This window comes from Limulus polyphemus, unplaced genomic scaffold (assembly GCF_000517525.1).
Source record: "Limulus polyphemus unplaced genomic scaffold, Limulus_polyphemus-2.1.2 Scaffold317, whole genome shotgun sequence".
Lineage (NCBI taxonomy): Eukaryota > Metazoa > Arthropoda > Merostomata > Xiphosura > Limulidae > Limulus > Limulus polyphemus.
In genome coordinates, this window is record NW_013665927.1 from 553,189 (window position 1) to 568,882 (window position 15,694).

Consider the following 15,694-nt stretch of genomic DNA (forward strand, 5'->3'; position numbering starts at 1 on the left):
ACATTATTCACCACCAGCTCTTGGGCTTCTCTAACTCCACAGTGGGATTAACCGTCACCTCATAATATCCTCATGGCTGAAAGGTTGAATATATTCAATGATAGGATTTGGGCCCATTACTCGCAGCAATTTGTGAGTCGAGCTCCCTAACTATAAGGCTATGTCAGACTGTTTTTCGTCATAACCACCATTTTGGTCTTCATTAGTACACGTGATTGTGAGTTTATGCGAGTATGATTTGTTTTAGCTCAAAGCCACACAATGGGCTATCTGAACTTTGTCTACGGCGGAGAATCGAACCTGGATTTTAGCGTTAGAAAGTCCGTAAATTTACCGCTGACCCACCAGGGAACATTAGTATGCCTGAAGTAGTTTTAAAAAAATTGTTGATTTTTTGTACCTATCACTCAAGCTATGAAAGTCAGTATGATTTTATTAATTTTTGCCAAAAACATTATCTTAAAATTTGTGATATTATTTATTTTGTTTTTCCTTATTTTTCTTATTGCTATAACAACATCGTATAAAATGTTGTTGACGTGTAACTTGTTAACGTAGATGTGACCTAGGGACGAGAATAGAAAACATTGCAGATCATTCCCAGCTGAGGAAAGGGTGAGGTTATCGATTGTTTATTGGAATAGAAGTCCCCAACGTTGCTCATTCCTTAAATTACTAAATTTTCAAACATTTACTTGATAACGTCAAACATGTCAACATCTGGAGATTTTGGGAATCCTTTACGAAAATTCAAGCTCGTATTTCTAGGAGAACAAAGTGGTAAGGTGCTTTTTTTTTTTTTTTTAACATTCATCCTCCAATAAATCCTGACAATGTGTTTTGTGCGTTACGGTATTTTATTTAACGTTGAAAGCCAGTATTTTATTAAATTATTCTGTGATTTAAGAATTTCTCCTTAATATTTAGCATTATCCTTGCGAAATCGATTGAGTCTTAACTTTTTCAAGTAGAGGTGTTAATCAATGCGTAGGCCTAGAAGTATTTTTTTTTAGATTGTAAATTATAAGTTTAAATTTAATCTAAAAAACAATGTCACTGGCAGCAGTGATATATCGGGCCAGTTACTATTATCGTTATTAACAATTATAAGCAATCTTGATTTATCATTAAAAAGTATGACATGAAGAAAATGATTACAACCATGCATTTTTGTAGTCTTTGAGTTGATTATCAATAGCTAACATCGTGAAAGCCAGTAATTTGACTACTGTATATCTTATACTATAAGTTAAAGTTAGCTTCAAATAATGATTCAAGTGAAGTTGATCGAAGGGACTGTTAGAAATAATAATCATTAAAAAAAGAGAGTAACTGTAAAACTTACAAATGCACTGAAAAGTTAAATTAGTCAGTGGGCACATACCATTAGGTGGAATGTATAGTTCTTGAACAACAAGTTATCTAATTTCAAAGAATCTGTAGAGTTGGAATCCAATTAGAACATTTATAATGCATCCTTAAAATTGAGCAATTGAACATACAGATAGAATAATAGCTGCAAATTTGCAATTAATAATTATGCCTCTGTGTCTCAGCAGATACTTTTGGTATTCATTTTTGTGTTCCCTGTAGTTTATGTTGACTTCCCTCTGTTAATAAGTTTGATTTGAAGCAAAGTAAAAATTAATTTTATTCCATATTTTTTGCATATTTCACCACATATACAGAATTTGAGAATGTTATATGAAAATGATTATGGAGCCTCACCACACTGTTACAGTCCATGTCACCACATTCAACCATGTTATATCTGACAACCATGAATTTTGACAATAGTCCTGCAGTATAGTTACATTGCATAAGGCTCCACTGTAAGGATTTTATGTTTAAGGCACATCTCTCCTTCCTACAGGCTTTTCAAAATCTATCTCGTGTATAAGAACAACTGTTTCACAGTGGTCATTTCAACAGTGTAGTCACACAGAAATCCACAAGTGCTGTATCCAGCAGCTTGATTGATGTTCTTCATATGAAATAGCGTGAATAACCATTTCATTCTTCAGTTGTTTGAGATACACTGCTGTGCAAAAGACTTAGGGATTTAACATTTTTCTACTCTAATGCATAAGGAGAGAAAAACATTTTCTACAATAAAATACATCTTTATGGAAAAGAAAACCTTATTCAAATAATCAAATTTGTGCACATTATATCTTAATATAAACTAATAGCAAGTATGTCCACCCTTTTCCTTCAAAACCATTGAAGTTCTATTAGGGACATTTTAAAATAATTATTGTGATAAACTCCTGTGGAATGGTGTTCCACCATTTTTCCAAGACCTTCCAAAAATCATTTAAGTTGCTTGGATTGTTTTTTTTTCTTTGTCCAAATAGTCCCATACAGCTTCTATGATATTGAGATCTGGGCTTTAAGGTGGCTGTTCCATGTGTTGAAGGACTTCAGTTTGCTCTTTCTTTTGAAAATACACTGTAATTGTTCTAGACGAGTGTCTTGGATCATCATCTTGCTGCAAGATGAAGCTTGGACAAATATATCTTGCAACAGTGGGAATAGTATGGTGGGTTAAGATTTATTTGTACCTTACTGCACTCAATATACCATCAATTTTCCAACACTACCTAAGGACATTCACTCCCAAACATGAATTGAACCTCCTGTATGCTTAAATTGTTGACTTCATGCAAATAGAGTCAAAACACCTTTGACCATTGTTCTGTAATTCAATTTCTGTGTCCTTTAGTCTTGTTTCCCCCTTTTTTAACAGAGGTTTTCTTACTGCAATAGATCCTTTAATCCTTGATTTCCAAAGTGACCTTTGGACTGGGTGATGACATCTGAGCTTTTTGCTAGTTCTGTTGTCAAGTCAATGTTTGCCTTCTTTCTATTCCTTAAGGATGTTATCTTCAAGTATTTCTCATCCTTATTAGACAATGTTTTGGGTCTTCCAGTCCTGCATTTTTCAATTACAGATGATGTCTATCTGTACATGTTGATTATGCTTTGGATACTACATCTTGAAAATTGAGTGATGCAAGCCATTTTACTCAATATTTTTCCTTCTTTATGCAGAAATACAATTCTGTGTCAGTCTTCTATAAAATTTTAACCATTTTGTTTTAAGCTAACACCTAACAATGAGTCATCAATTAGATTTGATTTGTAGATGGGATGGATTAGGTCTTAAAACTCTTTGTATTGGCTGTTTGTGTATAGTTTACATGCTGTTGTTGTGATAAAAATTTTTTTGAAGATTCTGATTAATGTGATTTAAAGATGGTTGAATAACAAGCTTGGTTTCTTTTCACCAAAATTAATCTGTACTAATAACAGTTAAAGTTGTCTTAATAATAGAAAACACCAGTGGAAGCTTTGAGTAAATTGTTGTTGCTCATATCAAACATATATCATAATCTTTGAATGTTTCTAAGACTTTTGCACAGCAGTTTATGTGATGGTTGAAAGGGTGGTATGACTAGAAGCCTTATCTTGGTGAATCCTTATTCCATTGGCCCCATTTCCAGATGGAGATTCTTCTTTTTTATATTGTGTAACTATCTGTAACATGTGAATAGCTTTTGCCACTGATCTTTGTGTTTGTGGAGTCTCGCCTGTTATGAGATGCCTGTCTTCGTTTACTATGGCTAGGTTATAACTTGTTGCAGGTTTCTCTCTAGATGGTCCTAGTGTCCCAAGTTGATCCATATTCTCTTATTTTTCAATGCTGTTGAGTATAAGGGATATTTCCATCTTGGAACTTATAAATTCCCAATATGAACGCACCTAAATGATCTGAATTTATGAATATCTTGCATCAGAAAGAGATGTTACGTATCCTTCCCAAGAGTAATTCAAGTTTTGGTGGCATTCTGCTGCCTATAAAATTCCGAAAAATGCAAATTATAGTTCAGATACATGCTATTCAGTTGAACTTTATATCGGCTGTAATTTCATGCGACTTACTGATGTGCATATTCATAATTATTGCAACATAATGTACACAAGTTTTTGTAAAGGATATGTTATTGCAACCAACATAAGGTAATATTTTTTCCTTGATATATATTTTTTGAACATCTGTGCTATTAGCTTCTATAAGTGAAAGTGATCAATACTGTTGACTAGATTTTGTACATTTAATGAAGCTACCTGAAAATGATGGGCATATTGTGTCAGTATGGATTGTGCTTGATATTTGTAATTTAGTTATGGCATGTAATTTATAATTCTAACGTTATACATTTAAAGCAGAAATATATTCAAACAACCTTATCTTTAGCTTAATGTCCAAGAAAATTTTGGGGCAAAGCAAGCTTTAGAAGAATCTTTACACTAAATAGAATATAAAAATATAAAAGGAGCTTCTCAAGGTTTAGAGTTTTAAAGATAAAACAAACTTCATTATAGTTCTATCTAGTTTAGCAATTAGAATGTGGATGTTTTAACATAGGTATTTGTCACTATTCTTTGCTCTATGATCCAACAAATAATTTGGAATTTACTGTCAGTCGGTGTTATGAAACAATGTGTAGTAAAATTTAGTTATCTTAATATTCATTATACATTTCACCAAATAATATTGATCATTTGTTACTATATTACAGTAATAAGCTATTTCCTCTGTCACAGTTGTTATAAGTTTGATATTTCCTTTTTTCCAAACATCTCACATTTTAATTTTAATATTATGATCATTATATGTCAAGTTTGTTGACATTGTATAATGTTAGTGATATTTTTCTGCTGTAGATTTCAGATGATTTGTTAAACTGTGAGATTTAGGTACATAATCAAGTGTTAAAAGTAAGACCTTGCGACTTAATTGTTAGAGGAAATTATATCACAAAATAATGAGTTATAAAAGTGTTATTTTGGGTTTTATGCATAAAGTGATAATAAGTGTTGTGTTTGAATTATGAGTAAATGCACACCATCATCATACAGAAACAGTTAACTTTCCAGTATATTCATGGTTTAATTTCTAGTGATTTTTCATGTGAACATTTCCTGCTTATGAAGGGTGAGATTTTTGACTTTACACGAGGTTGAGAACCAAAGTTCTAGTGATAACTAAGGATTGAAGGAAGGGAATTGATGAGAAGTTTTCATTCTCAAACAGTCATTTCTGGATGCTTAGCTGTGCTGCTAGTTATATTTGTTAAAAAAAAAGGTGTATTAGAAAATATTAGGGAACTTCTAGAGAATAAAATTTCCATCACTGCTGAAAGTTATTCTGAAATTTTGAATAAGCTTAATAAAAAATTAATTACATTAGTAGAAGCTGTAACTGTTGTTTTTTAAAATTTCTCTTAAATTGTGAGTAATGACTGATTTAAAATGCTATTCATGTTTAAAAACAGTTGAGGAAGATATGGAAAGTTATAAATTTGTTGGTTTGACTTGTTAGAAGTAAATTATAATCTGTTTTAAGGGGTAACTTAGATAAGTATTTAAATAATAAGTATAGTGTACCAACATTGAAATATAATGTTAGTTTTTCTAGTCTGCTCTCTGTTTCTTGTTACTTGGTGAGTATTGGGGTGATTTCAGCTTGCATTACTCAAGTCTGCAACCATCTTAGACTTTGTGAAAGTGAGACATGATAGGTATTTTTTTATATTTACATTAATAGTGACAGAATTTAAGCATGATTGCTTAAAGTATCTTAATTTCAAAGCCAGTAATAACAAATATATATATATATATATATATATAGTTTTTCTGACACGATGCAGCTTATTAGTTTGTACTGTTGTGTAATACAACTACAATAAGCAGTATAGGTGTATGTTTTACATTCCATTAAGAATGTTTTGGAAAGCAATATTTTATAGAGAAGCATTATTACAGAATTGAGAATGTTCACAGTTTTTTGATAAGGGAGTAAGGGTTAGTGTATATGTTTTAAGTAGTTGAAACATGTATGGTATCATGTGGTAGATCTTCTAGTAAAATATCAGATAGTTAATATATTCTGTATAAGAGGATGCCCTTCAATGTTTGATCATTAGTAAGTAAACTAATCTGATGTTTCAACTGAAAATAAAATAAACTAAAAATGTGAATGCAAATTGTAGATTTTAATCAGTCACCTTTTTTGGGTTAAAAATTGTTCTTTGGAGAATTTAAAAATAATACATTAATTTTTTTTTCAATGTTTTATTATAGACATAAATAATTTTATTAATGTTGTGTTTTATTTACAGTTGGTAAAACATCACTGATTACAAGATTTATGTATGACAGTTTTGACAATACTTATCAGGTGAGTTTGGCTATTCATGTATTATCATCTTCATTAAGAAGACATGCATTACATCAGTTTCAACTTAAAAGGAGAGGTTCATAAGTTATCAATATTTTTACTTGAGAACATGTTCTGATGAACATTACTTATTTGAGTGGTATATGGAGGCCTAATTTAGTTTTTAGTCAGTTGAATATGTGCTGTAAAAAACCCAAAACAATGTAAATACATGGAAGCTTTAAATAAATTATGTGATTCATTTGAAATCAGTATAAGACACTACATTCAAAAGAGAACATTGCATTCCAAGTCATGTACATACAGACAGAAATGTGTTTCATTCATTTCAGTTTTAAATTTTACTTTTCCGTATATAGTTATTTGTGCAATAATGAAATGAGCCAGATAGAAGAGTGAACTAAATTGGTTTAGTATATTGTAAGGTGAGTGGCAAAAACTGAGATGGCTGTACCAGTAATTTATATCTATGAAAATAATTTAGTAAGAAAATGTCGGTAGTAGTAATAGTACTAGTTAGCTTGGGAACTGTTTGTGATAGCACATGTATAATATTGGAACTTATTTAGAGTAATTTATATTGAAAAGCTAAAAAAAGGTGTTGCTAAATATCTGAAAGTTGATATAAGTTTTCAGTAAATGTCTTACTGTTATTTTTTATTTTTTCAGGCTACAATAGGAATAGACTTTCTTTCCAAAACAATGTATTTAGAGGATCGAACGGTAGGTGGGATTAGGTTTTTTTTTGTTAGCATATAGTTAGAACAGTATATGTATATTAACAAGTCTTTTTTATAGCAAATTCAATTATCACTAATTGTAAAGGAAATATTTCATCAATTGCACTGGAGAAAGGTTATAAAACAATATATGTATTTCAGACTTAAAATGTTTTGACCGTTAAGTCTATAAGCCAGCTGGCCTGATAATAATAATAAATAAATAAAACAAAAAAAATCATATCACATTTTAAAACAATTCTGATATGATATCTTACCTCCTCTTACAGAATAGCTTTTCCCAACTTGTACTACCCTACTCTCTGTCTGCTCAAATTTTCACTCGCCACCAGCCTTGACACTCCCACCTACCCTTATGTGTTTTCACATGAAGCATCTGTGTGATAGTATGCAAATGAGCATGCAACAATCTTCCACCAATTGGAGCACAACACAGTTCCTAGCACAGCTGACTACCTCTGTGCAGCTTAGCCCAAAATCTCTTCTCGATTGGCACTCGTAGTGTTCAGGTGTGTTTTTTCATTCATGCTTTCTTTTAAGGAATTTAAATCATTTCCTTGTATTTTTTTATGAGAACTTGGGTTTTTTCTTTGTCTGCTACACTTGTGTTCTGAAATTTTAGTTAGTACACATTTACATTGTGTCTTTTAGTATAATATGTGATTCTTTGGAGCTCCCTGTTTGAACATTTCTACTTCCATTCTTTGTTGAAATGGATTCTGAATTTACAACTACTACCACTGCTGTTCCTCCTACAGTTAGCCTTACTTCAAAAAATCAAAAATTGGACTTCCATGGCTTCAGGTCCACAGTTGTTAGTGGGAGATGTTATGGCCTTATTCTGCTGGGAGTTGGATATCTTCAGGTGAGCTCCTGAATTTGCCTGTGAATTTTCCTCTCATGCTTTGTTCAGGAGTACAGGATATGGAATTTGACAGCCTGTTTCATCCCCCTGTGCCACATGGTCACATTTCATTTCAGTGGCTGGGCCTCCTCCTTTCCTCAAGTTACTAAACCAGGTTTGTTATGTTTTGTCTTTGTCTTCCTTTTTTCTTTTAAGTGAGAAACCTTTGTGCCAATATCTTGTCCCCTCCTCACCAGATACTGGAGTTCATGCCATTAGGTTTGTGGAGTCAGATATCTTGGCCCTCACATCATATGGAAGACCATGCTGTGTCTTACCACAGGTCTTGTTTTTCCTTTTTGGGACTCCCTGCAGTTGTGTTCTCTTCTGCCTCTGTGGGGTTCTGATCCTACTACTTTGTTGATGTTTTCCCAACATTAATTTTCCTGTATCTGCCTCATGTTATCCACCCTCCTTCATACCCTTACTGTGATTGCCTCTGAAGGGTCAGGATGCCCTTTTGTCCCATGTGCGTTTATCCTCAGTCTACTTACATGACTTGTGCATGGCTCCTTTTTTTAAGGCAAGATGGTTTTTGGGGGTCTTCCTCACTCATTGGAGACCAGAGTTTAGTCTGCAAGTTTGCACATTTACATTTTCTCATTGGCTTCCCATTTGTCTCCACCTCATCCTGCACATGTTCTTGTGTCTTGTCCCCCTCCTTCCTCTCCTTTTATAGTGCCTGTTCCATCGTTTTGCTTGTCAATGGCTTCAGCACCCTCAGCATTCCCGGTGACTACATGGTGGAGGCCAGATTTTTGGGCTTTTCCCACTATTTGGGAGTCCTTCACCACAAACTCTTTGGTTCTGCTGGTTCTTTCTGAAGGGCTTGTTCTTTGTTTTAGTTCTCCTCCTCCCCTTCCCTTCATCCCATATCCTCCCCACTCCTCAGGATTCCTTTTTCACCAGGGCATTATAGAACAGGGAGATCCAGGTCAGCCAGGTTTCTATTCTTATGTTTTCCTTCTTCAGTGGGCTTTACAAGATCAGTGGAACCTCATTCAGGATCCCTTGGATGTCCCTACCCATCTCCCTCCTTCCTTTCATGTGGTCTTTGTCTGGTGGTTAGACAGGGATAACTCCACAGTGAGTGTTTCTCTTCCTTCTCCTCATCCTGGGGTGCACTTCTTCATGTATGCTTCTCTTTCATGTTGGGGTGTGTATTTGGACATGCAAGAGCTTTTGGGCTGTTGGTCTATCAACAAGCTATCTCTGCATATTAGTTTTCGGAATTGCTTACTTTTGGTTATGTTCCATTCAAACAACAAAATGATTGTCTCCTTCTTCACTCAACAAGGGGGCATCAAATTTGCTTGTTGGCATATTGTATACCTGATGCCCTGAATCTGGTTGCAACTCATTTATCTTGCCCTAGATGTTTGGCCAGTTGTGTTCCCATTGGGGTACTCTGGAGCTGAATGCATTTTCCACCCAACTGTATTCCAAGCTTCCTAGATTTTGGTCCCTAGTTCCACATCCTTTGGCTCTAGCTGCTAATGCTCTTAGTCAGGATTGGGGGTTCCCTTCCCTTTATGCCTATTCCTTATCTGTCTTCTTCCTCGTGTCCTCTCCATTATCCTTGCCACTCTTTGTTGTGTCCTCTTGGCAGCACCACGTTGCCCAGTGCATCCGTAGTTTCCACTTTTGTGCCTGCTTTTATTGACACCTCCTCTGCCACTCTCACCCACCCTTCTCAGGCTTTATACATCCTTCCATTCCAACACTCCATCTTCATGTGTGGCTTTTCTCTGGTCCCTTGCCAGATGGTCTGGACTTTCCCCTTGGGTTGCTTCCCTGATTTCCATTACATTTGCCCTTCCTTCATGTCAGTTTACATACCACCACTGTTGGTTTTCTCATCATGGTTTTCCTCTATCTCGTCCTACTTTTCCACACCTGCCTTCCTTTCTTACTTTGCTTTTTGACAAGGGACTTTTGGTATCCACCTTCACTCCCATTTCCCACCTTTATCATCTTTCCGAGTTGGATTACCTCTTATGTTCTGTCCTCTGCTGTTATGTTGCTTGTACTGCTCCCTTCTGTGGTTACCTTTCCTCCTTTATTCATTCATTGACACACTTTTTTTTCCAGTGATATTTCTCCTATTACCCTTATGAGTTGGATTTGCCAACTTATTTGACTGGATTATTCTTCCCTATCTATCACCTTACCATGAACCTGGCTGCTCAGTTCCTTCATCCATTAGATGATATGGTTCATGGCAGCTTGTGGACCATTCTTCCGTATGTTTATTTCACATTATCTTCATCAATTGGCCATTTTCTGCTGTACAAATTACATTATACTTCCCGTCACAATCTTGAGCTCCTCAGTTTCTCTATGAGTGGGTAGATGCTTTTTTTTCTACTTCTTTACAAGGGCCTTTCTTGCATATATGAGTCCTGCTCAGTGGTGACCAGATATACTTGTTCTTATACGTGCACTGTATGACCATTCTGGTCAATAATGCTGACTGTAGAGATGGGGTGTTCTGCAAGACCCCTTGTAGGTTTTCCTCATGGTGTTTTGCATCATAAATATGTTCACCCCCGACTGTACACTCATGGACTAACATGAGTAAAGTAGAAAGGAATTGCTGCCCATCCCTGTTGCTACTTCTTCTGACTGAATCAGGAACAGTCTGCTTATCAACATAAAGTTTCACAGTCACCGGTTACACTGTCTCTGGTGCTGCATTTCTCCAGACTCTCCAGTGCATCCCCCCCTTTTTTTCATGGAATATGGGAGATATTACCACTTCCCAGCTCCTAGTCACTGGGGTGGTGGACCATGGAGGCTTCCTCCTGAGTGTGCTCAGTTCCACTCAGTTGAGAGTAGGGTGGTGGTGTTCTGCCTGTATAGATGGTGTATAGACACTCCTCCTATTGTGAACTTGATTTACTATTCCAGATGCCAACTGGTTATGGACTGGACAATTTCCACTAAAATGCATCTCATCCCTCCAGCTGAGCATTCTCCTTCCTAGAGTCACCCAGCTCTTGCATTGTTGGAAATGCTAAGGACTTCATGGAATATTGATTGCAACCAGTTATGTAGGTTAGGCTGGAAACACTGAATTAATTATAAGTCAATATTAGTGAAAGATTAGACTTGTAACTGTAATCATGGTGTAGATATATAAGTAGAAAACATCCTGAAAATTTTCAGTTGTGCAAGTTTCTTATGGGTAACATTCATGAAAATAATATCAGTATTATGCAACACTTGAATAAAATTTGTTTTTCTCATGTTCTCCATCCACCAAACCCTCATCTCCCCAACAAGTCAGACTTGATATGTAGTGGTGATTGGATGCATAACTAAGAAGTAAAATTTCACTGATCAACTTAACACTTTAAGGACAGGAACAAGTTAAAAATATAATCCATGAAAACTGGAATGCCAGATGAGGACATCCAACAAGGTTTATTCACTTTGCCAATAATGAGCAAATTTTGATAAACCTTAAGAAAGAATGAGTAGTTGTGATATGACGACTGTTAAGCACTGGACTCACCAATAACTAAAGATAAATCTTGACATACATGTATCATGCAACTAATTACACCACTTAAAATTGTACATATATTTTTCTTACTTCTTGGTGTTTCAACAAACAAAAAATTAAAAATTAGGATTACAAAAATACTAGAGAGTACTTTTATGAATACTTGAGATAGATTGAGTACCACAGTTTTAGAACTATAATATCTGCAAAAAGGCCTTTATTTTGATCTTAACTAAACTGGTGCTGTACAGTATCACCAATTGTTCAGGTGTAACTCATGGCTGTGGGTCCAGAGAATGTATTTTTGGAAATCTAAGATAACCTCACAAAATTAACAATCATAAGGTGCTTTGATTATAAATAGGTTAACACATATCTCTAATTAAACTTATTTTTTTGCCTCTTATCAAGCAGTATATATATACTGCCTGATAAAGGCATTTGTCTGAAACATAGCAAAAAATAGTTTTTATTTAGATGTGTTACCTTATTTATTTATTAGAATTGTTTCTTCCTACATCTTTTACACTATTTACTCAAGATATTGCATTTATGAGAGTTAAATCAGTGATAACCTCAATGATTATTATTTTATGAATAGTATAATGTTATTACTTCTTTTCTCAAGCAAAATTAATGATGTTCTTTCAAGGTCCATGTATTGGTTAGGGTTACATACTACCTTACATATTCATGTATGAATGTCATCATGACTACATATTGGTATTCAAGAGGTTTCAAACTAAGTTGAGCATCTTAAACAGTTAAATTGGAATACTGGAAACAGGTTTTATATATCAGTCATTTGAATACTTGAAAACACAGTTGTAATAAAAATTGTTTAGGGATTGCTGTCTGCTTTTTGGAAAATAAATTTATAATGTTTAAGGTCAAGCTATGAAGATTGTTGTCCAATAGTTAAGTTTGACTACGAGCAAATTAGAAGTAAAATTCATAGATATGTGATGAGGAACATCTACTTTGGAAATGAAATCTTCAGCATAACATGTTCCTAGGTTGTGTCTGCTATGTGATCATTGGCCAATCAAGTGATACGTCCACTTCCAATCCCTATCTTGTTTGGTTCCTTTTATCAAGTTCAGTAACCAGTTCTACATAGCTTTTTTTATTTAGTGATGAATGTTTTTACTAATACTTGTATATTTGAATATTATATGGTGGAATATTGTATATTTGAATTCAACAGGTGAGACTTCAGCTGTGGGATACTGCTGGTCAAGAAAGGTTTCGAAGTTTGATACCTAGCTACATTAGAGATTCTACAGTTGCTGTTGTAGTATATGACATCACAAGTAAGTGAAAGTTTTTGCATGTTTTGAAACATTTTTTTAAATATTAAAGAATATATTTAGATTACATATGTATGTAGTTCTGTTAAAAAGTTGAATGCCAAGGGTGCTAAAAATTGTTTGAGTTTTTTTACTACTAAAAACTAGTCCACATGTGATTAAGTATAATATTAGTATAGTTCTTAACAGTTATAGTTCAACACTGGGCATTTTAATCTTGGACATCTTCTGTTGTGAACAACACTAACTCTTTTCTTACTAGCATAATTTCTACCTTCCACAGAACTAAACTAAGTATTATGTAATTATATATGTGCTTGTGAACTTGATAACTAAATACCTTAATTTAATAAAGCTGACCAGATTACATGTTGCACTAGCTTCCAGTGTTTATTAATGATATTTACTAGACAAGATCAGAGTGTATTTATTGAAAATAAATTGATATTTCAGATAATTGGTTATTTCTAAATTGGAGTCGTATTGTCCCAGATTAGAAAGTCCAAGGCTGAAACCACCATGTCAAAAACACACTTCACATTTATGACTCTGGGGCTTTATGACCAATAATCATTCCTGTTATTCTGTTATGAGTAGCCACATCATAGATGGCAGGTGCTACTGACTGGTTGCACTTTTTTCTTTTATCCATTTTACACAGTATTTTATGCTGGGTGTTGTAAAAAGTAAAAACATAAAAATATTCTATATGATGCAATACACTTACCTTACTGGTAATGAATAGTGTAAAAACAAGTCTGTTGATATGGAAGATACTGACTGATTGTTCTCTCTATGGTCAGCAGTTCTAAATCAGGGATAGCCATGCCCAAACCTGTCTGTTTTAGTCCATGTGTTGCAAAAGTTGCCATTTAGGTTTTATATAAAATAGTGATACATAATTTGTTTTCAAAGAAATATTTAATTTGATATGTTAGTTAATTTGTTAAAAAAAAGAACAGCCCATCAATTTACCCTATTTGGGAAATTATTATTCATATGAACTGTATTCCAGACACATAAATCTTACTAACTTGAAATTATTGTATAGATGCTAACTCCTTTCACCAAACCTCTAAGTGGATTGATGATGTTAGAACGGAGAGAGGAAATGATGTGATTATCATGTTAGTTGGAAATAAGACAGATTTGGCTGACAAAAGGTAAGAATTTTGAGAATTTGTTGGTCATTCAGTTGCTGTTTCCTGAACAATATAAATGTTTTATTTTTCCTTTTTTGCTGTAAAATAACTTCAGTAATAATCTTACAAGTAGCATAATCCGGATGTAGTAAAACAAGTAAAAGTAAATGTACCTTACATTTAATCTTCTTTTCTTAGAAAATGTATTTTAGACTTTTTTAACAAATGATTTCTAATTTAATCATAGAAAATTATAATAGTTTGTTAAGTGGGTAAGGTCCCTGACAAATCTGGAAAAGCATACGTAAGTTAGGTTGATGGATAGGGCATGACCTATTGAGCATTTTGCTACAGTTGGAATGGTTGAAAGTTGTATGAGTGAAGAGTCGCATGGTGCCAAAATGTAGCTGAATTATGGTAAATTGGTTATTAATACCAAAACAATTTTTATAAAGTTTAAATTTGCAGGCTTGTGTAATCAATGTTTTCAACCAAAAAAATTTTCTCAACCAAGCAACTGCTTGTTGGTGTTTTGCCTTTCTCAAAACCTCTGAAATATGTACATGATATTTGTTAATTATGCTTTTTCGTTTTGTATGCTTTTACTTACTTGTTTGAGGTTGTTTACCCTGTTTTTGGTTTGACTATTGAAACAAAATCCCTCTATATTGTCATTTGCAAAAACTTCTTTAAATGCTTTGAGACCTTCTTTGGGCTTGATATAGACTTTTGGGCAACAAGCTTTGCTAAAAAATGAGCATACCTTGCCTCCATCATCATCTTTCTCTGGTTGTTGTTGTAGTTTTCCTTGCCTGATTGATTAGTTTTGTGATTTCAGTCCTAATTTTGCCTTTACTGTAGAGATGAAACCTTTTTAGATATCTTTTGCATAGCTCTTCAAACATCCATTCTGGTCCCTTCTCTAATTTGGCAGCTTCTCCAAGATTGAACATCTCTTTGGTATCTTTGCAAAATGATGCTATATACTTTTATTCACACATTTCTCCTTTCTTTGGCTCCCTAGCCCAACCCATGGGGAAAGTATGAGGCACCATATCTCTACCAGGAACCTTAGCTTCACAATAAAATTAGGAAGGTTGCCACATGACTGGAGATAAGCAACTACTTGCATTGGCAACTCAATTATTGCTGTCCTTAAGCCAAGACTTAAGGATTCCCATTCTTCTCACAAAATGAGAATTATGCACTAAACTTTTATCTTGGGTTTACTTGTGAATAAATCTCAAGATCTCTATGCAATGAGTGTTAGCTAGAATGGGGTAATGAGTGACTGAATGATTTTGATAGCATATTGTGTTTTTACTTTGGAGAATAATCTGCTTAAGGTTAGGAAGATCTTTCTTGATGCATAGCAGCACTCTTTGTTATCTTTGGCAGGTAGATGATCAAAGTACACCGTCTGTGGCTGGAGATTCTTCCATTTCTCAGTATAAATCTATGATGCCGTGCCAGCTAATGCCTATTTTTCCACATGGCTCATCTTTTTTTTCTGTAATACATTGGTTACAACTTTATCTTGAAGTCTATGACAACAAGAACCTCATCAGATGACCTATATGCTACACATATTTTATTGTATTTGAGATGTCTTCAGTTGCAAGTTGTTGGTTCACTATTCTAAGATGATGTACTGTGAAGAGCTTTACTTTCATGCAGCAATTATTCAGTACTCCTACTATAGTTAAGTCACTGTTGGAGAAGCCTGGCAGAATATTTTTTAGCCTTATTAATACACCATTGCCAATATTATGATCACTCTTTGATAATAAGCCATGGAAAAGATCTGCAAGCAGTATTGTTGAAGAGTTTGGGGTTCTGGTCA

At 34.2% G+C, this 15,694-nt stretch overlaps 1 protein-coding gene across 3 annotated transcripts in view; it reads left to right on the forward strand.

The window, feature by feature from the left end:
• The first annotated feature begins 560 nt into the window (after window positions 1-560).
• The window catches only part of LOC106457335 (ras-related protein Rab6), a 29,912-nt gene continuing 14,778 nt past the window's right edge, over window positions 561-15,694 (forward strand). For 2 of the 3 annotated variants that reach the window (XR_002610129.1, XM_013916735.2), the window contains exons 1-5: window positions 561-780; window positions 6,189-6,247; window positions 6,917-6,970; window positions 12,607-12,712; window positions 13,761-13,872. Coding sequence is in view for 2 of the 3 variants with exons in the window: in XM_013916735.2 (XP_013772189.1) it covers window positions 711-780; window positions 6,189-6,247; window positions 6,917-6,970; window positions 12,607-12,712; window positions 13,761-13,872 (401 nt within the window). In the remaining variant the exon portion in view is untranslated. The remainder of the gene's footprint in view (window positions 781-6,188; window positions 6,248-6,916; window positions 6,971-12,606; window positions 12,713-13,760; window positions 13,873-15,694) is intronic. The other variant, XM_013916736.2, reaches the window with a different exon arrangement.